Genomic DNA, 22,602 nt, shown 5'->3' with positions numbered 1-22,602 from the left:
GCATTTCAGGGAGTAGGTTGGTGCTGTTATTCATGAGTATATTTTAATAATCTGTGTGCCCCAAGTTAGTATCCTTTGCTGGGTCTCTTTTCCATTAATATTTCTTTATTGCTCTTCCCAGATTTTGGTTTATATTGCATGGAATAAATAAATTGGTTGACGTTACCAGAGAAGAGGGTCATTTGCTTTATGGTCCTAGGGTGTAAGAGTAGATTCCTTCCATATGGAAGATAAAACATGCAGGGAGGGAGGGAGAGACTTCAGATGTTATAAATAAACTGCTTTTTTTCAGAGCACTTGAATTCTAGAGAATTGGAAAATCAGGCTGTTGTTTCTCACAATATCATAAAAATCTCACAGTGGTTTGCTTCAGGGGTCATAAAAGGTGTAACAGTCTATTGAAATATAGTTCATTTGCCTGTTCACCTGGAGCAATCCTGCAAGGGTGCATGCAGATTCAGCAATTTGAGCTCAAAATGCCTTAATTCAGAATTTTTGTCAAGCACCTGTGTTTCATTAATCAAAATTAAGTTTAAGATTATATCAGTTACATTTTAAGTCTTTCTATTGTAGCATGAAAGTTGAAATATGCATTGATATATATTTGAAATAATTTATTTCTGGTCACATCCCAGATTAGCCCTACATGATCTAAGCATTTTCTTTTTCACTCTTTAAAATAGGATTGTTGCCCCTGGGAGGTCAGGAATCTTCTGACAGTTTAGCAGCTGAAATTAGTACCCCTGAAATCAAGTAAGTCTGAATTATATGGTCCTCTTTATGTCAGCATTGTATTTCATTAATATTTTCATTAGTAGTAAGAGAAGCTGTTGTTATCAGTCTCCACTCCGTTTATAATGTTCCCTCCCCCCAATGTTTGGTGAGGCAGTTCTTAAAATACTGTTCTTTCTGTGTTAATGTTACTGATGTGTTCTTCTGAGTCCCATTGCTGAATTTCTAATCCTGGCTCTCATCTTGTTTATTCAAGGGAAAAACTCATTCGCCTTCAACATGAAAACAAGATACTAAAGTTGAACCAAGAAGGATCTGATAATGAAAAAATTGCCTTGTTACAGAGTCTTCTGGATGATGCTAATCTCCGAAAGAATGAATTGGAGACTGAGAACAGGTAAGAAAGGGCTGTTTTTCCTTCAAAATGGGGCCGTGTTCCTCTTTTCTTCAGTTCTACTTGCCCTGTGACAAAGGTTATGGGCTCTAATAGCTTTATCTTTCACTGATCATACAACATAACAAAAGTTCTGTTTCTGCAATGAATTCCACAGTATTTTAAGGGGAGATGCATGTACCCAAGGTAAACATGATAATATTTGAAAGGAATAAGACTGTACTTTTTGAAGAAGGCCATTGTGTCTGCAGATATTTGGTAAACACACTCACAAGCCACAGCTGACCCCGGGATATATTTATTGCATGTTTGAAGATCTTTGTGTGCCCCCTTCATATGCTGCTGTGTTCATCATGGGAGACACTTATCGCATACACCTATGTTTGTACTGTGTAATGCATTCCTAAATCTGTACAAAATGCAAAAAAAACCCATGTTTGAAGTGTAGGTCTTAGGAAAGTCTTATGACACATGCTGTATGATTTTAAAGGTAGCTCTAAGATTCTTCAGGCTTGAAGACCCAGTTTCTCCTTTCTTTTCTCCATTCCACAAAAGATCATACTCTCTGGTGAAATTATGCTTCTAAACTGGGGCTCTAGGAAGTCTTCTAGCCACAAGCTTTATCCCTGGTGGTTCAAAGGCATGCCCTGCCGAGCTCTGCTTTCTTGCAGTCTGAGACAATGGGATTCTGGAAAAGTTTTAATGTCAGAGAGATTTTCTTATACTGTATTGATATTTTCTTAGTAATTTTCCTTTGGAAGCAGCTTGCAAGGTGCTATATTCAGCAAGAGATGGCAATCAATATTGTTCTTTTAGCTGCCCTTTAATTCATCACACTATAAAGTTTGTTTAGAAAGGCCCTATTATTGTCAGTTCCCCATTTGGTAGGAATGACAGAGTAGGTCTTTTCTGTTGCCATGCCCTGACTTTGGAATTCCCTGCTGACAGAGTTTTGTTTTGCTGCCTCCTTTTTGGCCTGCCACCTTAGCGTTAAGGCCTTTGGCCTTGTTATAATTCCTTGTCTATTAGATTTTTATTGTTATGTTTAACTTCTTCAATTGCTACCTTGCTATTTTTCACATGTTTTATGAGTTCTATTGGCCACCTTGAAATGCACAAGGAAAGGTGAGGCTATCAATGTGTTTAAAAATAATACTTTGTGCCACTTGTTCAAATGCTGTATGAATTGCACACTGAATTGTAAACAAAATTGGGTGACTATGATTTATTGTTTTAAGGAGAATAAATAAGTCTTAATAGTTGTGTCTGAGAAGAAAGTGATTTTTTTCTCATTATTTCTAGGCTTGTAAATCAGAGACTGCTTGAAGTACAATCTCAGGTTGAAGAACTGCAGAAATCCTTACAGGAGCAAGGTTTAAAAACAGAAGATGTAAGTGGAAAAAGACAAAAACTTCTTGCAATCAGTTTATAATAATGCTGACTTTTCCAGCACCTGGTATTCTAACTCAATCGACTTTAAATTTTCTGCAAAGCTTCATTTGCTTTCACATGTAAAAATAAAATAATGTGATTCCCTGGTTCTAACTATTTTTAAATGGGATCAGAGTTCCCAGTTTCAGATAAGAAGCTTCCTGCTAGCAAGTCTAGTCAATGTGGAGCAACTGAGTTGATCATCTGTTTGGTGTGTTCACTGTACAGGACCACCACGTAAACACTAAATCATAGGTGGCTAACTTGTGGACCTCCAGGCATTGTAGAACTACAGTTTGCGTCATCTGTGGCACAATGAGTCAGCGTGTCTGGCTGTTGACAAGAAGTTTGTTGGTTCGAGCCCACCCAGGGATGGTTGTGGGCAGGATATTCCTTCATTGCAGGGGGTTGGACTAGATGACCCTCGGGGTCCCTTCCCGCTCTGAGTCTTTGAAGTTGTGATTCAGCAGTAGCTGGAGGCCCACAGATTAGCAGCCCATGCTCTTAAAAGCATTCAGCAAAGTGTGTCAGTTTTTTACTTTTCCTTGGGTGTATATGCTGTACAGCCCCAGCCACTTTTGAATGGGGTGGGGGGAGATTTGCATTTTGTATCATTGTTAGGTGGGCTGCCATTCACCTCATCTAATTACTTCTGGTTGCTTTCGCATGTAGTCCTTACAGTGACCTCAGCCACCATCTTTTGAAAGCTTAGGTCGAGTTGATATTCGTGTATGTGCTTTATTGAAAGATGTCTTGTTGCAGCATTTGTGTTTTAATTAGAGCACTTATTCATATACTTGAAACGGGTTTGTGCTAGCTTTCCACAGCTCTCTAGAGGATGAGACAGGAGGAAGAGACCTTAGAGAGCAGAGAGAGAAGAAAATGTGCATGCTCTGAGAATGCCTTGCTTTAAATGTGTTCTCTTCAGAAAGATACTATGTAGTTTATTCTGTTGGCTGCTGTTTGCTTCGTACTAATCTGTTGCCTCTGTCTCTCGGCACGGGTTTCTGCTGAAGGCTATTGTGAGTATGGCTTCCTATTTACTTCAATCTGCTCTTAATCAGTCAATGCCGATTTGTGGCTCTGTTTTTTCTTTTTAAGAGAAACTTAAATGGATAAAGTTTCCGTTCTTATTCATGTTATGTTTCACACTTTCTACGTGTTGTGCACCTGTGGCTTAGCAGAACCTTAGGGGGCGTACATCTCCCAAATATTTTTATGTGTGTTGTTATCATGGCAATGCTTCAGCTGTGTTTGTTGCATGCTTCCTTAGACACAGGTGAAGAAGTTTACAAATACTGCAATCAACCACAATTTCAGTTATTTAATTTGTAGTTAATGCTTTTACACTATTTTTATGTAGGCGTTTCCATACAGGACTGAGCCACATTAAAATTTACATTTATTGCGGTGTTCTCGCATTGTTCTTATGACAGAAATCATGACATGGGCTGTAAATCCCTTGTTTCTTAAATAGGGGTGCCTTAATATTTTATAACATTCCTAAATGAACACACTTCTGTGTAGGAATTGGCATGAAACCCATGTATGACTCAACTGCACCTTCTGAAGGGGAGGGCATTGGAGATCATCACCGCTCCTTTGCAAATGTTGCACATGGCAATGTACATGTCAATTGCATATACAAGATTTTTACATGAGACTTGCAATATGCTCATCAAAACCTAGCTATACCTTTTTGAACAATTTGGAAGTGGGTTTAACAAATTTATGTACTATGCATTCTTATATATTTAGAAAGCAAAAAAAATCCATACTTGGTCAAGTTAGTGCATTTAGATCAACGGTGCACATATGCTATGAACCTTGTCTGAATAGGGCTACATTGCATGTATGTAGCAGCTATGTTTTTGGCTTGTGTGGCACCGGTTAACTCCCTCGACCTTATCTCATTTTTTTTACAAAGTCATTGAGGGTAATAGCTGCGTGACAGTTGACAAAATTGCTGCCAGAACAGAGCAGCCACATACCCAGCCTGTAACATAGCATGCCCAATGCAGCTGTGGGTCAGTTCATGCAGCAGGCACTAAATGAGACCATTCTGCCTGGCCATGCATATGGTTTGGAGGGTACCTCTACTTTTCACTAACCTTCTGACAGCTTCAAGGATTCCTTCATCTTTCGAGGTGGGTGAGTGAACAGGTAGCTGCTACAGATGGAATGGGTCACGTAGGACCTTGCTTAGGGGCTGCTGTGTGAACTGGACTTGAAATTAATTTATCGATACACATTACATTGTACATGAGCGGTACAAAGCAGAACAACCTTAATCTTTCTTTAAAAAGCATTTTGTTATATTTTATGGGCGGAACTAACATTTTTACAATTCATCTGTATGCTAATGTTGGCAACAAAACCCAGTGGTGGTGGTAATAATAATAATAATAATAATAATAATAATAATAATAATAATTTATTATTTATACCCCGCCCATCTGGCTGGGTTTCCCCAGCCACTCTGGGCGGCTTCCAACAAAACACTAAAATACAATAACCTATTGAACATTAAAAGCTTCCCTAAACAGGGCTGCCTTCAGATGTCTTTTAAAAGTAAAATAGCTGTTTATTGCCTTGACATCTGCTGGGAGGGCGTTCCACAGGGCAGGCGCCACTACCGAGAAGGCCCTCTGCCTGGTTCCCTGTAACTTGGCTTCTCGCAGTGAGGGAACCGCCAGAAGGCCCTCGGTTCTGGACCTCAGTGTCCAGGCAGAACGATGGAGGTGGAGACGCTCCTTCAGGTATACAGGACTGAGGCCGTTTAGGGCTTTACAGGTCAGCACCAACACTTTGAATTGTGCTCGTGGTGCACTTTTGTCAGAGAAAAGCTACTTTTGGGGGGGGGTGATATTTGGTATAAGAGCAGGAGGTCCTTAACCTTTCCCTGCTCCAATTCTCACCCCTCCCCTGGTGGGATTCCAGGTTTATATTTGTTTTTCCTTGCTTTCACATGTCTTGCACTGTGAGAAGAAATAAACTTGAGGGTCCAGCTGAAAAGTATTAAGTACCTGAGGCTGCCCATTTAGGCTTTGTTGCACACATAATAATAATAATATAATAATAATTTATTATTTATACCCCGCCCATCTGGCTGGGCCTCCCCAGCCACTCTGGGCGGCTTCCATAAAAACCAAAAATACAATAAAATATCACATGTTAAAAACTTCCCTGAACAGGGCTGCCTTAAGATGTCTTCTGAATGTCAGGTAGTTGTTTATCGCTTTGACATCTGCTGGAAGGGCGTTCCACAGGGCGGGCGCCACTATCGAGAAGGCCCTCTGCCTGGTTCCCTGTAGCTTTGCTTCTCGCAATGAGGGAACCGCCAGAAGGCCCTCGGCGCTGGACCTCAGCGTCCGGGCAGAATGATGGGGGTGGAGACGCTCCTTCAGGTATACTGGACCGAGGCCGTTTAGGGCTTTAAAGGTCAGCACCAACACTTTGAATTGTGCTCGGAAACGTACTGGGAGCCAATGTAGGTCTTTCAAGACCGGTGTTATATGGTCTCGGCGGCCGCCCCCAGTCACCAGTCTAGCTGCCGCATTCTGGATTAGTTGTAGTTTCCGAGTCACCTTCAAAGGTAGCCCCACGTAGAGTGCATTGCAGTAGTCCAAGCGGGAGATAACCAGAGCATGCACCACTCTGGCGAGAGAGTCCGCAGGCAGATAGGGTCTCAGCCTACGTACCAGATGGAGCTGGTAAACAGCTGTCCTGGACACAGATTTGACCTGTGCCTCCATGGACAGCTGTGAGTCCAAAATGACTCCCAGGCTGCGCACCTGGTCCTTCAGGGGCACAGTTACCCCATTCAGGACCAGGGAATCCTCCACACCTGCCCGCCTCCTGTCCCCCAAAAACAGTACTTCTGTCTTGTCAGGATTCAACCTCAATCTGCTTTAACTTTTTGTTCTACCCTCAGTTTTCAAATCTATGCCACAATGAATGCTTCAAATAACACTTTTTTTTCTTTTGTTTTTAGTCAGTCATTCTGAAAAAGAAGCTTGATGAACATCTGTAAGTAGTAAAATGTTTTCTGCTACTTATGTAAGAATAGTAAAACAATTATTCTTATCCCAGGCAGCACAGTAAGGAGTGAACCAGCTGAAGATGGTTTATACATTGAGCATTTAAAAGCTATTTTTAGATCCTAACCCTAAATATTTTTATTGAAAAGTTAGTACCACCAGTTCAGGGTATCTTGGGACTGTATTGTTAGCTTAATGAATTTTACCGATAGGGATCAGGTGGCATATATTTTGTTAAATTTGACATAAGTTTTAGAGTGTTATTCTGAAATAGGAATTTTCCAGGGAAAAGTAGTTCAACAACCTGTCATACTCTGGCTCTATCTTTTTTAATAGTGAAAAGCTGCATGAAGCTAATAATGAGCTTCAGAAGAAGCGAGCTATCATTGAAGAGTTAGAGCCTCGATATAACAACAGTTGTAAGTAGTTTTATATTTTGCCTCGTAACTGAATTTTATTGTTATAATCGTAAAAACACTTCTTTCAAAACACAAATAAATTTAGGACTCTGCATTTGGTTTATTTACAACACAGCATTTAGTTGTTTTCCTTTAAATCAGCTAAATCATGATAATTGGCTCTTTTCTTCATTTAGATAACACACAGTGTTGTATGTTTGTAACTGGCACTCACTCTAAATGGCACTCACTCTAAATGGCATTGAATTGTCTGGCATAGGTAGCCTCCATTTGTATTATATACCACCACTATGTGAAGACAGGTAATCTTTAAAAAAAAAACAAAAAACAGGTTGCAAGGCTGTCCCAAGACATTTTGCTGCCTTAGCAAAACAGCAGATGATATCCCCTTACTCCCCCACCTCCCAAAAGAAATTGAGTCAAGGATCATGGTATGTAAGATTGCCCATATCATTTTGGCACTTGAGGCAAAAAATCCCACAAACACCTCTCCCTGGGAGTATAAATAAATAAAGAACACTGCATTCTCCTTGCCATGAACATCCCCAATACATATGCCAGAATTAGGCTTGTCAACATTTTAGTTTTGAGTACCCTGTCCAGCCTCGGAGATCCATTTGCACAACATCATTTAAATAGTGTACTAAACTCCCTAACAGCAGTTTAATTGCATATGGGTTCATGTTCCTTGAAGAACTCGCAATAAAAAACGTCCACACAAATGAAACCCAAAGGAAGAGGAAGACACAAGGTTTGGTGTACTCTGCTGCCAAGTTTTCCTCTGCATCGCCATTGTTACGCTGGATGGAGGGGTTTCAACCTCCCCACCCAGTGTGTGTGTGTGTGTGTGTGTGTGTGTGTGTGTGTGTGTAGGTATATAGAGAGAGAGCTGTCTGACTTGAACATCATGTTTATGTGCAATGGGGGGTGTTCTTGGGGGAGGGTGTTTACAAGCCAGCAATCTTCCCTGTCAAAGGGATTGGATTTCCATTTTCAAATATTCTTAATAGCCCCATAAACACATCTGTCTTTTCAAACTTACTTTAAAAAGTGTTTCTATAAGCTGTCAGCAATATCTGAAATGTGACATCTTCTCCCAATAAAGCTCTCAAAATAGAAGAGTTGCAAGAAGCTTTGCGTAAAAAAGAAGAAGAAATGAAGCAAATGGAGGAAAGATACAAGAAATACTTGGAAAAGGCTAAAAGTGTGAGTATCTTCTGTTCTCCACCACGTTCCTTGGAGGGCTGAGACTTGTTCTCCCTCTGTAGCCTCACAAAATTATCAATAGGAATTAACAATATGCCAATACCAAGAATGAGTTAGATTGTGTTTTAAGATTTTTTATTTTTTTAAACTCTGCCAGCTCTGTGTATCTTGTTAAGGATCCATAGCGCAGTTGGTAGAATGCATACTTTGCATTTGGAAGGTTCCCAGGTTCTCTAGCATCTCAGCCTAAAGGATTTGGGACGTAGGTGATGGGAAAGACACCTGTCTGTCTTGAAACCCTGCAGAGTCACTTCCAAGGACAACAGACAATGCTAGGATAGATGGGGAAATAGTGTGACCCAGGAGAAGGCATTTTCCTGCGTTCTTACTTTGTGCTATATGGTTCTTGCCCCTTGCAGGTGATCCGTACTTTAGATCCCAAACAGAACCAAGGGTCAGCACCTGAGATTCAGGCACTGAAGAATCAGCTGCAAGAACGTGACAGGATGTTCCATTCTTTAGAGGTAACTTAGGCTGGGTTAGCCTAAATTGTTTTAACTTGAGTTTAACCTTGGGCAGGATTCAACCAACAAGTCCCGCCAATGGAAGCCTGTACGTGCGCAGTGGGGCTTCTCCCCCTGCCACTATGCCCTTCAAAATTGACTTGTTTCGGAAGCTGAAAAGCTTGCACCGATGGAACGATTGCCATGGGGCTGCATTGAATTTTCCCCACTGTATTTTTACTTGGTTGTATCCTACCCTGAGACTTTATTGCCAAGGGTGGGTAAGACATCTGTAATAAATAGCAGTACAATGGAACCTCGCTTTTCGAATGTAATCCATTCCGGAAGACCATTCCACTTCCGAAACGTTCGAAAACTGAGGATCAATGGACCATTGAAAAAATGGAAAAACACGCAGCGGAAGCTATTCAAAAACAGAAGCAATTACTTCCAGGTTTTCGCCGTTTGGGTTCCAAATCGTTCGTCAATGGAGACGTTCGAGAACCGAGGTTCCACTGTAGTAGTAACTTGCAGATCAGTTCTATGTGTGTTTTCTCAGAAGCAAGTTCCACTGATTTTCCAGCTGGCTAATCCTCTGGCAAGAAAGCAATCCTGTCCCTCCCCTGATGCTGATGGATAAGGGCGAGATTTGCATTGTGAGCAGCTGCCCCTTCATCACAGAGAGGAATATTGCCAGTCAGACTTCTCCTCTGTGTCAGAGGTCCCAGCTTTGCCCAGGCAGGCAGAAAGCCACCACTAGCAGATCTTCCAGTGGTAGCAATTGGAGTGCCAAAAAACCCAGGGTTTAATGCCTGTAGCTCTGGATCTGGCATAATGAACAATTACAAGAAACTGCTTCCTCACACACCCACCTCCACTCACAAACCTTTTGCCCTGGTTGGTGTGAGTGCCAGAGCTCCAGATGCAGCAGGAGATCTGCCACGTCACTCTTTCCTGGCCCCAAGTTAGGATTGCTCTATCCTTGTGCATAGAATTGCTGCACTGTTGGCAGTTATATTGTGCTCCTGAATGTTCACTGTTAGCTTAAGTTTTCATCCTGGGCTCCTGATTTGAAGGAGCAGCCTGAATGTCAAAACAGGCAGCCGTGCACCATGTAAAGGTAAAAGGTAAAGGACCCCTGGATGGTTAAGTCCGGTCAAAGGCGACTATGGGGTTGCGGTGCTCATCCCGCTTTCAGGCCGAGGGAGCCAGAGTTTGTCCACAGACAGCTTTCTGGGTCATGTGTCCAGCATGACTAAACCGCTTCTGGTGCAACGGGACACCGTGACGGAAACCAGAGCACATGGAAACGGTGTTTACCTTCCCGCCACAGTGGTACCTGTTTTTTTACTTGCACTGGCATGCTTTCGAACTGCTAGGTAGGCAGGAGCTGGGACAGAGTAACGGGAGCTCACCCTGTTGCACCATGTGGCCACTAATTGAAAATGCTCTTTTATTATGGCTCTAATGACGAGAGGAGCTGGGTGTCTGTGGCCTGCAGCACATGCTGCTACAACTAATGGGGAGTAAAATTCATGCACTTGGACCTGCAATGCTGCATAAATACCTTTAGCACAAATGCCAAATAATCAAAAACTCTTGATAATGCTTTTCTTAACTAGAAAGAATACGAGAAAACGAAAACTCAAAGAGATATGGAGGAGAAATACCTTGTCAGTGCCTGGTACAATATGGTAAGTAGTCCAAAGTGAAAGTAAACACTCAGATATGACTTGTGTTTGTAATAGGTTTTCCTGAACAAGGATGACTCTCAAACTTGAGAGTGTTGAGTGCAGGGGCGTCAATTTGATTACCATAGAGATTTGTAGTTTGTGGTATGTTTTTACTCTTTGCTGCTTCAGGATCTCTGCTCCAGGCTTCAGGAGGAAGTGTGTATGCTGTGATGCTGCAGGAAATAGGTGGGAGAGGGGTGGGAGAGCACAGCATTGGTCCTAAGCCCCAAACGTTCCTGGAAACTCCATAATGGAGGTACATGAGTTAGTCTACTGTGGCTAAAGTCACTTTTCACACGAAAAGCCTACCTTCTTTCAGGTTTTTTTTGAACCCATATTTGATTTTTAAAATGCACCTAAATACTACTTTTCACCCCTCCTTCTGATTAGTAGATCAGTTGCAGGTGTAAGCTAGAGGAATTTTTAAAATTCTTTCCGTAACATGACTCATCCTTCTGTGGCTTCTGTATCCAGGCCTATTTCTTTCAGCTGTCTCGTTATAATTGTCAAACATAGTTAAAAAACCCTTCTAAATGGCTGGCTGATTTTGCCTGAAACAGCAGGGTACATAATCTAGCTTCCTGAGAATCTCGGCTTTCATTTTTTTAAAAGAGCTTTTTTTCTATATTTCTTGGCTCTGAAGATGCACCTGAAAGTATGTCAGCTATGAGCCTACAGGCCAGGAAGTGAGGCTTGCAAGTATTCCTACCCTAATCAGAAAGCTATCGTGGAAATAAAGGGTGGCAGGTTCCTACTGTCTTAGCCTCCATAATTCAAGAATCATGATCCATCCATCCATCAAGCAGTGTGAAAGGAAAGGTTTTGATAACCTTAAAGCTGGGTCTATTGGCATGTTTTCGTCTTCCTCCAGGAGTTACCCATACGTAGGGGTTGGTCAGCAAGCGTCAGCTCATCTGTGGAAGCTTTGCACCTGTACACAGGAAGCAACCTCGTCACAGACATGCCACTATAGTTGCCATACCTCTGAAGTTTAGTTGTTCACTACTGCCGCTGGAGAATTGATAGAGGTCATGCATGCTGGTGCAGTGTGGCTAAGATTGTCACCTGGGAAGTTGCCAAGTTCATCTCATGCCTGCCATGAATTTATTAGATGGCCTTAAGCAAACTACTCTCTCTTAGCTTTAGCCAGAACTCTCAAAACGTGCAATGGAAATGCTAAATTTGATGATGAACATTTGGGTTTTACTATAGACTCTTGGCTCCCTGCCCCAAATCTGGGTGGCTCTGTTTGGGAAAGGGACAGTCCAGAGCAGCCAACGCACCGTAGTAGAGCAAACTTAATGCATGTTTTAGTTACTACCTCTTTCATAATATTGGAACCCAGGGTTATCGATGAAGCTGATCCATGGCAGAACCCGGACAGACCAAGGAATTACTGCTTTGCACAGCACATGGTTCGATTATGGAACTTGCTACCACAATTTATAGTGATGGCCACCAACATGGACACCTTTAAAAGGGGATTCGACAAATTCATGAAGGATAAAGCTATCAATAACTACCAGTCATGTTAGTTGCATTAGTTCCAGTATCAGAAGCGCTGTCTCCCTGAGTACTGGTTGATGAGGAGCATGAATGGGAGTTTGCTGTTACACTCATGTCCTCATAGTGGGCTTCCCATGGGCATCTGGCTGGTACCTCGGGTTATATACTCTTCAGGTTACAGACTCTGCTAACCCAGAAATAGTACCTCAGGTTAAGAACTTTGCTTCAGGATGAGAACAGAAATCGTGCTCCAGCAGCCCGGCGGCAGCAGGAGGCCCCATAGGCTAAAGTGGTGCTTCGGGTTAAGAACAGTTTCAGGTTAAGAACGGACCTCCATAATGAATTAAGTACTTAACCCGAGGTACCACTGTACTGGACAGGAGGGGCCTTTGATATTATCCAGCAAGGCTGCTTTTATATCTACCTGCCTTTTGTCTTTCTAGGGTATGGCTCTTCATAAAAAAGCAGCAGAAGACAGACTTGCTACCACAGGTTCAGGACAGTCCTTCCTGGCTAGACAGAGGCAAGCCACCAGCACAAGAAGAGCCTATCCTGGCCATGTCCAGCCAGCGACAGCAAGGTAGAAGAAGGCCCTGCCTTTTGAATGGAAGCCATCCTGGGATCAAGGCCTACTTCTGTTACGAGTGACAGCATTTCAGGAAACTTTAGCCAGCATCCTTTCTGTATCTTTGTTCCTTGCGGTTGCTGTTAACCATTTCAGGAAGGTGGTTGTTTTTTTCTTTTTTAAGAAAACACTTTCTCAATGTTTTTAGTCTTACTTTCTGGAGCCTTCCCTTTGTCTTTTGATGTGCCAAAATGTTGGAAAACACCTAGTGGAATGTAATAATGGAATCTCCCCCTCTCTTCCCCTTGTTTATATGGAATTGTCCTGTCTCACCTGAAAGCTGATGATGGCTAAGTAGCAAACCGAAAATGTCCCATTGGCAAATGATGTTGCCATCCTTTCCAAGGCTACCATTGTATAAAGGGAATTACCTTTTCTTTCTCAATCCAGTCTGATCTGTTTAAATTATGTGATGGAATTTGCAATGGTGTTGCATAGAATTGTTATGAAATGTGTTAGCAGCAATAGTCAGATGCTGGCAGAAGCTGTAACCTGGCTGCAAGTACCTGATCGCGTGTGTTCATGTCCTTCTATTTATCCTTCTCTTGGCTTTAATTTGGAGAGGCAAGCTGATTTTTGTCCTTATTTGCCCATGTTCTTTTTTTTCCTTTTAGCATCACTAAGGTTAAAAATGATTTGATGTTCCTGTTCCATTCTTGTTTAGTTCAGTCACAGTGGAATATGGCAACCATTCATTGCATGGCCAATTGCTTTAAAGCTTCCCTCTCTGCACTCTAACCAAGTGGAGCACCCATCCTTTTCATTGCCATGTTATCGCAGTTCTCCACCTGCTTGGAAATCCTAGGAGATGGGACCATAGTAGTATTCTACTTACTGTGTGCCTTGATCCTACAGATGCCTAGTATTCTACATGGTTAAACCATCATGGAGAAATTTTATGAAGCAGTGAACTGTGTAGAACAGTGCCCTCCTGGTCCCCCAGATATCATTTGACTCAAACTCCTCTGAGTCCCAGGCAACATGATCAGGCATGATGGAAATTGTAGTTCCAAAACTTCCCCACCCCTGGTGTATCAGGGTTGATTTTGATTGGATGTCTTTGGTGGATGCTGTGCTCAAATTGTCATCTACCACTGAGGACTATTTTTAATAGGTCAATAAGGAGGGAGAGTCCATTCATTGCCTTACAGATGGTACCATTGCCTTCAGGCTTGGTGATTCTGACATGAAAACTCGCTGTCCTTTTGTGCCAAATCTCCATACATGCCTGTACTGTTAATGGGTCTTTGTCATGAAGGAAGGCTAGCAATTCCCCTTCAGATTCTGATCCTTCCAAGTATTGCGTTCTAGATGTTGAGCCACTTGCACCCTTTTCAAATTAATGTGTGAGAAGTTTGGGGTTGCTCAAGACGAGTAGTTCCATATGGATCCGCCATGGAAGTAGTTTAGAGGTTTTGTTGGAAAACTTCACCTTAAAATAAAAATTCAGTGTGTCTAACGTTCAGCAGAGAACAGCTTTTGTTGTGTATCCTTCCAAATGTAGATCATAGTGACCTTTTCCTTTCGAGGAGGGGAAAGGAATCAGAGATGGCTTTAACTTGGAAGTCCACCTGGTTTTTATGGTCACATTTTCAGTATAAAATGTTTTTCTTCTCATCCTCATTTTGTGCGAGAATGCACAGCACATCTTAATTTTTAAAAAGGAATATTGCCTTTATTCAGCACCACCCTAGTACATAAAAGGAGTTCTTAAAGTTCAGTAATGTGTAGAATAGTAATTAAAAGGCAGGGTGTGGTTGTTAGCCCTTTGTAGTATGGTTTCAATGTTAGGTGAAGGAAGTCAGGTATTTCCCTCAGTAGGCATAAAAGTAAATAAAAAAATCATTCACAGGATCATTCACTTGGTAATCTGCCTTTTTCTGCAATGGTGCATTTGAAGCTGGAGACAAAATATGGGAGGTATCTATGCATAGTTTTCAATTGCACTTACAAGCAAACGTGTTAGATTGGCATCCTGTCTTTTTTTGCTGGTGGCAAGTAGTGTACTGGAAGCAAAAGAGCAGTGATTAGTATTGAGTTAACCAGTTTTAGAGTAATGCATATTATTACACTTGCTATTCCGGGTCAGATAACATCTCCAGGAGTCTTAATTTTGCCAGCTGAATGCTTCTGTAGGCAAAAACTTCTTATTCTGTTGGGAGTGGCAGGAGAGTGTTTTTTCTTTTCCACAGGCTGTTGTGCATCTTACAGAACTATTCCTGTTTGTTCTGTGCCTGAAAGAAACTTGAAGACAACTTTAATTTTACAATTCAACCCGCATCTTTTTCTTTTTCTGCTTTTGATTTCCGTTCTTGCTTTCCTTTCTCTCTTAGCTGGCGCTGGGGTTTTGCCTGTCTTCCACAGCATATTTTTGTTTCGTTTTTCATCTAGCATGAAAGCAAAAACAACTTCTTTCTCCACTTTGGCTGCCATATTTCTTGTTTGCATTGAAGTGGGAGGCAGGCTTATTATCAGTATTCTGAAATGTCAAGAACCCTTCATTAAAAACACAATTAAATTTTACTTTGATGCATTGAGAACCGAATATACATTCTTGTTGATCATTAAAAACCAAGGAAAGCAACAGTCAAGGACGAAATTCCCAGAACGACAGTTGCACTTAATTCCTTTTGAAATGAATAAAGACAGTTGTGGTTAAATTAAGTGTCTCTAATTTCTAGAGGAGTTAAGTGCAACTGACTTTCTATATATCAAGGTCATTGTGTCTTGCTGCTGTATGCAGATTTTGTGGCAGAGACAGAAATAAAAGGCTTGTTTCTAAAATATTTATATTGGGTGGAATGGAAACAATTCATAAACCAAGCAAGTCTGTTAATTTTTTATAAACATGTTCACTGAATTTTCCTCGGATAGAGCAGCAGTAATGTTGGCTTGTACTTCCTTATTCGAGATGTGTTCTAACGATGGATAAAATTTGGGCTAGGCAAATGGAATGGAGTTCATATTTTTCTAAAAGAAACATTTAGCAGCAAGTTGTGTGGGCATTACCAGGCTTGTATTTAAATGTATCCCTCCAACTAAGTTGTCTTCAGGCAGTGAAGGCTAGGGAGGCGGAGGGGGCTGCTGTAAGATGTTGGCTTGATGCAAGAAAAAACACACCCTACAGCTGTGTGGGTTGTAGCTTTTGCTTGTATGATTTTTAACTTAAAAATTAGGCAATGTTCCCTCTTGTATTCCAAAAATTTCCTTTTCATGTTTGTATTTTTCTCCAAATTTAGGACATTGGTAGATTTTATCTGTCTCTTACGTTCTTCCTGTCGAATTAGGTCTTTCATCAGTTACAATATTCAGTTGCAGTTGAATACTGGAAACTGAAGGGACCCTCTGAAAGGTGTATCAGATTATTTTTATGGCTTGCAAACAGATCAGATATGCGGGATTTCTGACAGTGTCACCTAGTAAGTCTTAACTGGGAGATTTAAAGAGAGAAAAACCTTCAGTCTCCTAGCCATTAAAATAGATGGCACTGGAGGGACATAATTTGGGTTAGCTGTGTGCACACACCCCACCCATAGGGTAATGTCTGACAAAGTTCTTTGTGTGAATCACTGCATGCAAGCAGGATCAGGAGCTGCACCTCCACCTTGCAAAGAGACAGGTGAATGTGGAACTCATCCCTGGGACACCTTTTTTAGAGAAAAAAGAAAGGGACATTATTCCTGAATGGGAGTGCTCATTTTCAGACTGATACACATTTGAACCTGCCTGTATCCTGTAATGAACTTCAGGTTACAGGTCACTTAACACAATAGCCCCAGTCCACTTCCACATACAGGGGAAGTCTGAAGATGTGTTTGTGGCTTGAAGACAGACTAGAACTATCCTCCCATACTAGTTCTGTGTTGGATGCTGGAAGTCTGGGTTGGAGAATGGTTCAGGCTGAACCAATAAAAAAAAAAAAGCATCATCTGAAATGGACACTCATCTACGAAAGCTTATGCCGTAATATATCTCTTAATATTTAAGGTGCTACAAGACACTTAGTTGTGTTTACTGCCAGCAGACTGACACTGATTGCTCTTTTCAAAACACTGTCAGTTTGGGTTGAATTTTTTATAAAACTACGTGGATAGAACCCCAGCCAGAGTTAGGAGAAAAGACGTCGACCCCCATGTCAGAGAAGCCTTGACGTTTCTGCATTGGAAGCAATTCTGAGTTTTTAAGATGTACAAAATATCTTTTAGTATATTAAAAACCAACTTCTACATGCTCTCAACAATGGTTTTTTTTTGGGGGGGGGGGAGCATATGGTCAGGATCTCCTCCAGTCAACCAGTCAGGAAAGTTTTAAATTGCAAGAGCAATTTATTTTCTTTCTTTTTTTCAGCACATTGACATCCTATCTAATATAGGGGTACATAGGTAGTCAGCTGGTAAAATCTTATGTGGATTTATTAGCAAATGAGCTTTCAACGCTTAATACTGTAGCTTATGTTTTATGAACCATTTCCTTGTCATAGCAAAGTTGCAGTGTGTAAGTCCATAAACTATACATATTTGCTAAACTTCTTGAAATGTCTCTAAACAGGGTAGTCATCGTTTTTTATGTCTTTTAAAAGAATACATTTTGACAGCAATTAAATATTTGCTGCTTCTACGCCTCCCTTTTTATTTTGGATATATGCGATGATATGTGGCTGCTTAACCTGCTGCACTGTTTATCAAACAAGGGCTCTTTGGTCTACGCCATCTCTCTTTTTATCTCATGTTCAGTCAACATAAGCAAAACCTCTCATTTTAAAGGTCTTGGCACCTTTTTCTCCAAAGCAAAAATTTGCTTGCAAAGATGCTTATCTCCATGTGTGCGTACAATTTTACCACTTTCCCATCCAACATTATAAATCCCCCAATTCTTCTCAGCCACCAAGAGAGTGAAACTTGATACAGTATTCATAAGTTCTAAAAATGGGTGTTGGGTAGGTTGTTGAGCTCCTGTAGCACTTAGAATGCTAACATCCATTGCCGCTGCTACTTAATTCTTCCTATTAACAGTATTAACATGCAAGTCTCTTGCAACTTCTTCCATTTACTAAGCTACCATTTAATCTTAAATGTATTTTATAAATGCACCTTTGTTTACTGCTATTATTTTAAAAGTGCACTAAAGGAGCCATGTTGTTCAATACTATATACATACATATAGATATTATATATATATATATACTTTTTTTTTTAATACCAGCAAAGTCCAGAAAGACGTTTCCTTGGAGAAAGCAGATAGGAAGTGGTGCCTGACCTCTTCCAGGTTTTTTATTTGAAACTCCGAGGCTTGACATATATGCAATATTTTATTTATTGATGTTGCATCCTGTCTTAATGTGTATATATCCTTTCTTGCTTTCCCCCCTCGCCCACTGCGGACTTGTACATTTCCTTTTAAAGGCTTCTTTTCCCATCTGTGCAGATGTGTACAAGCAGCTCCAGAAAGGAACATCAGTGGAGATCACAAATATCAAAGAAGCATACTCTTCCTTGGTTTCAGTATTATATGTGACATGGCCTTTCTGGATTACATTTAGGGTTGTCTGTATTTATCTTATGTTCTCTCTTCCTCATCCCCGCGTTAACTTCCTTTCAGATTGCACTAATGTATTTCTTTACGTTATGAATTATTGCTATCATCCATGCGATACATGTACATTATGTTGACAGTGTAACTTGGAATGCTTTGTGCTGCCTTTAAACTATTTTTAAAGCTGCTTTTTTTAAAAAAAGAAAAAGGTTATACTCTTTTAAGCACACGCTTGTGCTGCTCTGGATTCTGTTTTGCATTGAAGCAGACCTAGGAAATGCGGCAGCCCGAGGAAAGATTGCTTTGTGGCTGCATTAGTATCTTACTGTTACATTAGCCGTCCTGCGGGATGGTGAATGATCCTTCCAAGCCTCTGGTCAGCAACCATTTTTATAGGAGGGCTGCTTTGAGGATGGAATAGAAATTGGCAGGCCAGCTCTCAATCCCTGTGCTTCCAAAATGCCAGCGAGTCCCATTGGCAGGGCTATCACATCCACTCTGCATGCCTCTCGGTTGACAGCTGGCCTTCATCCTGGGACTGCTCAAGGGGACAGACTTGGCCTCAAGGCGTGCAGCTGCTGGTCTCTGCTTTTAAGCCATAGGAATTGTCTACACAGTCAAGTGAAAAAAGAAACTCTTACTAAGCGCTGTATGGTTTGATTAGCAGGCCTTTTCTAGCACAGCCTTACACTTTTAGCCCTGGTGTCGCCTGCTTAAACAGAGAGGAAGACTGTATTCTGCAGAACCAAAGCCTCTCTCTCTCTGTTGTGAGCATGCAGAGGGGGATTAAATTGAGGACAAGTTATTTGATCCAAGACTTTTGCTGAGCACCAGCAACTTCTAAATGTAGTCTTCCCCCCCCCCCCCCCCGAATGTTGGTTGTGCTCTGAATTTGATGATTCAAGGACGTAGTTTAGGTGGAAATAAACTAATTGATCAGTTCCAAAGTAGCAGAGCAGTTCAGTGAAAATGTGCAGCTCTCCCAAGCTGCCTCCAAGATAGGTGTGGTGGCAAAAGTTCTCTCCCCAACTTGAGTAAGGAATGTGTGCGCAAGGGGAGGGGGAAGATTGAGGTCCAGTTTGGATCCTGGGTTCCCTTGCAGGCTCAGATCGAATGTCAAGGATGATGAGGCCTGTATGTCACTCACCATTGCCCACTTGGATGTGGGGATCTCTGGCATCGAGAAGCTGGGTTGCTGTTGGCTTAGGATTGAATTAGGCAGATGTGTAGGACCCGGTAGTAGGAATTTAATGTTCAACATTTGAATGCAAGACTTGCCGGATACTTGGATAGACAAGTACTATTTAAGTTCCAAACTCCTTGCAGTTTGAGGGGGAGATGTCTGCTGCCTTCATTATTCCAATACCTAATCATGAGACATCAATATCCTCTCCTACCTTTTCTTCTCTTGCACAAACTTTTGAGTTAACTGGTTTGCAAGGAATTGCCTTGTAGTTGGTCTGGTGTGGTCGCTTTTGGAGTCTTCTTGTTTTGTGTTTGCTGCTGCTCTTAGCATACATGGCTTGAGGTCAGGGGCTTTTTTGTATCTTGTGTCTTTTTTCCCTTTGCCTACTAAAATATGTCAGACCACTAGCTGGAGTCGTAGAGGAATGTGAGATTAAAGTAAAAACTCCAATAGGCACTTTTGGCTGTCTATTTGAAACGGTTTGGGTTTGTGCAACTGCAACTTTAAGATCCTAAGCATGTTTTAAACATATCGGTTACTGTGCGTTATGTAGTTTTCGCGTTGTCTCTCTCCCCCCTACCCTTGCCCATTTTTCAATAGCAACTTGACTGTCCTGACCTAGATGTTGACTGGTTACCAAAATTACTGTTTATGAAACTGCCGATGATATTTCCCCCCCCCCCCCCCCCGTGAGAGTGTAAACTCCTCCAATCACCAAATATTAATTCTCCCCCCACCTATGAATCTTACCCTGTATCTACCATCTTGCCATGGTAGAGGTTTTAGTATGAATGTGTGTAAAGACAAGGTAATATGGTCAGGTGTTCAAAGCACCCTCCCCTTCCCCATTCAAATAATAATGCTTCCAAGGCTACAAAACCAGTGTACAGTTGTTAAACAAGTTGTAAATAAAGGCTTATATAAAACTTGGCGCTGCTTTTTATTACATGAAGCAATTGTTATTTATCATACACATATCCCGGCATTTCTCTGGAAAACTCAGGTTGTTGCGCACAGTCTTTCCCATTTTATCCTCAAACTAGTCCTGTGAGGGAGGGTCAAGACAATTCACCGCTAAGAAAAGAGGGGCTATTTGATATGATGTATCCATGTTGAAAATTGGAGTTTGAACATGTTTAATAGTGCTGCACACTCAGTTTTTAAGGCAGTGTAATTATAGGTAACAGTGGGACAAAGTTATCAACCTAGAACCTTGATAGAGGGGAGAAAATCTTATTGCACAGAAGAAATGTATTCCAAAGGAAAGAGAACCAAATGTCAACCAACATGCTATCCTAGCCCCAAAATGCATCAAACCCCCAGTTTGGAAGGGGGGGATTTGTCTGAGGAAGTTGCAACATCACACTTATTTACGTTAACTCATTTATTTTCCTGCTGATTTTTTCACCCCCGTTTTGAAAATGCCTTTTATAGCAAAAGTTTCGTTATCTTGGTTTGGTTACCAACTTCCTCTAATACAGGTTTTGCAGAACTCTTCACCACCACCACAAATAGTCTATTAGCACTGTCCCAAGAGCTGTCTTGGGATGAGTGAAGAGATGGAGCTGGGTTGGGTGGTAACAGCTTTATGTTGCTTTGAGCAAGCAGGCTATGGATAATTTTCATCTATGCAGATGGTGAAGGTGCTTGTAATTTGCATTGTGTGAAGACATCCTCAAAGGCAGTGATAAACTTCATAAAATAGGTAAGATTATAGACTTCTACTATCTCATTCTCAAACAAGCCTAACCAAAAGTTAGCAACGTGCCAGATGGGCTTGAACTTAGTTGGTGTTGAAAGAGAAGTATGGTGTATGTCAAAACACTAAGCAAGCATTCACCAATAAATAGCACATTGTGACTACTCGCTGGAGATGCTAAGTTGCCTCTCGTGCTAATATAGATTACTTCTGATAAAAGTAGATAAAATCACTTTCCATAAACAATACATAGCCCTTCTGGCCATGTTTCTCCAAATAACCTGATTACAGTATTATACCCAGGACAGTAGCAGGTTGAAACAGATGGGCTGTCAACTACAGTACCTGGAAGAGTCTGGCCAGGTGTTTTTTCTTGGATGCAATCAGGGGAAGCAAAAATGTGATGCTGTTGTGCTGGCAAAAAGGCCCCCTACCTGCAGCCAGCTCAGAAAGGTATATATACATTTCACCGTCTAGGCACTGCCGCTGGTGAACCTGTGACGTGACTTTTGTATCTTTTTAAAGATCTCAAAACAGTACATAAAACATTGGAAGGGAATCAGCACCCAATGGACAACTTTAGCACATTATTTTGGCCACTGTCCTGTACCGTGAACGAAGCTTAGCACCAGGAACAAGCAGCACTTAGCAGTGCATCCAAGCAAAAAATGGCACGTGACCCATTCACCAAGAACCTCTCAGAAATGTGGAGCTAATCCCAATTTTGAAGGTAGGTTGGAAGGTCCCCAAAACTGTTCACATACAATGCCTGAAATGCATTACTGAGAAGTGCAGTGTCACAATTGTATTCTCAGCATCAGAATCTATACACCTACTTGCAAGTTTCACCGAGGTGTTGAAAGTGCCTTGGTTCCCCCACAAACCTGTTCAGTTAGGTGAGCGGTAAAGGCCTTTGTGGATACAGCTGTCCATCTCTGGACTGCTGTCCCCAGAAATGCTTGGGTTGGTGCCCACACTTCTGTCCTTTTCCTGCCAAAAATGTTTAAGAACAAAATTGTCAGTCACTGATAACCATTAACTGAATCTAATTTTAGTCTACTTCTGTGATAGCCATCTGCTTTGATGTGCTGAATTGTGTTGATTGGTAGTGACACTGCCAGCATAATTGAAGAGCAGGATGCCAGCAAACATCTAACAAAGCCTAGAAAAACTGAAATGTAACACACCTTTGCACTCTGGGGAGTTCACAGTAGTTGAGGCTTTAGAGACTGGATCTGTCTTTATCAGCTGGTGAGGGCATGCTGTGGGTGCCCAAGTTCGGCACAGTCTCAAACCCGTACTTCTGCCGCAGATGCCCCAACACATACAGATACTGGAGATTTACATTTTACAACAAAACAAACTCAAAAAAACAGCAATGTCATCTTATGAGCCAAGAACTTCTCCAGTGTGGGTCTTATTAAAATATCACTGAAAAAAAGAACGCCTGGCATCAATGTGTCTGGATAACACGCCAACACCAAAGAAGAACCAACTGAACAACAGTCTTGAAAATGCTTTATTGAACTGCGTGTCTTATTGTAATGTGCAGGTGTGTTTGAAAAGACTACAGCTTGAAAACTGGTTTTGAAAATC

At 41.4% G+C, this 22,602-nt stretch overlaps 1 protein-coding gene across 1 annotated transcript in view; it reads left to right on the top strand.

Moving 5' to 3' along the window:
- Positions 1 to 20,236, top strand: part of HOOK3 (hook microtubule tethering protein 3) — a 56,249-nt gene extending 36,013 nt beyond the window's left edge. The window contains exons 14-22 of the mRNA XM_083593274.1: positions 684 to 753; positions 989 to 1,129; positions 2,429 to 2,516; positions 6,552 to 6,586; positions 6,934 to 7,016; positions 8,122 to 8,222; positions 8,642 to 8,746; positions 10,348 to 10,419; positions 12,408 to 20,236. Of these exons, the coding sequence (XP_083449400.1) occupies positions 684 to 753; positions 989 to 1,129; positions 2,429 to 2,516; positions 6,552 to 6,586; positions 6,934 to 7,016; positions 8,122 to 8,222; positions 8,642 to 8,746; positions 10,348 to 10,419; positions 12,408 to 12,548 (836 nt within the window). The 3' untranslated portion in view covers positions 12,549 to 20,236. The remainder of the gene's footprint in view (positions 1 to 683; positions 754 to 988; positions 1,130 to 2,428; positions 2,517 to 6,551; positions 6,587 to 6,933; positions 7,017 to 8,121; positions 8,223 to 8,641; positions 8,747 to 10,347; positions 10,420 to 12,407) is intronic.
- Positions 20,237 to 22,602: the final 2,366 nt, after the last annotated feature.

Source organism: Podarcis filfolensis (genome assembly GCF_964270895.1).
Source record: "Podarcis filfolensis genome assembly, chromosome: 17".
Lineage (NCBI taxonomy): Eukaryota > Metazoa > Chordata > Lepidosauria > Squamata > Lacertidae > Podarcis > Podarcis filfolensis.
This window is presented reverse-complemented; position numbering and strand designations above follow the sequence as displayed.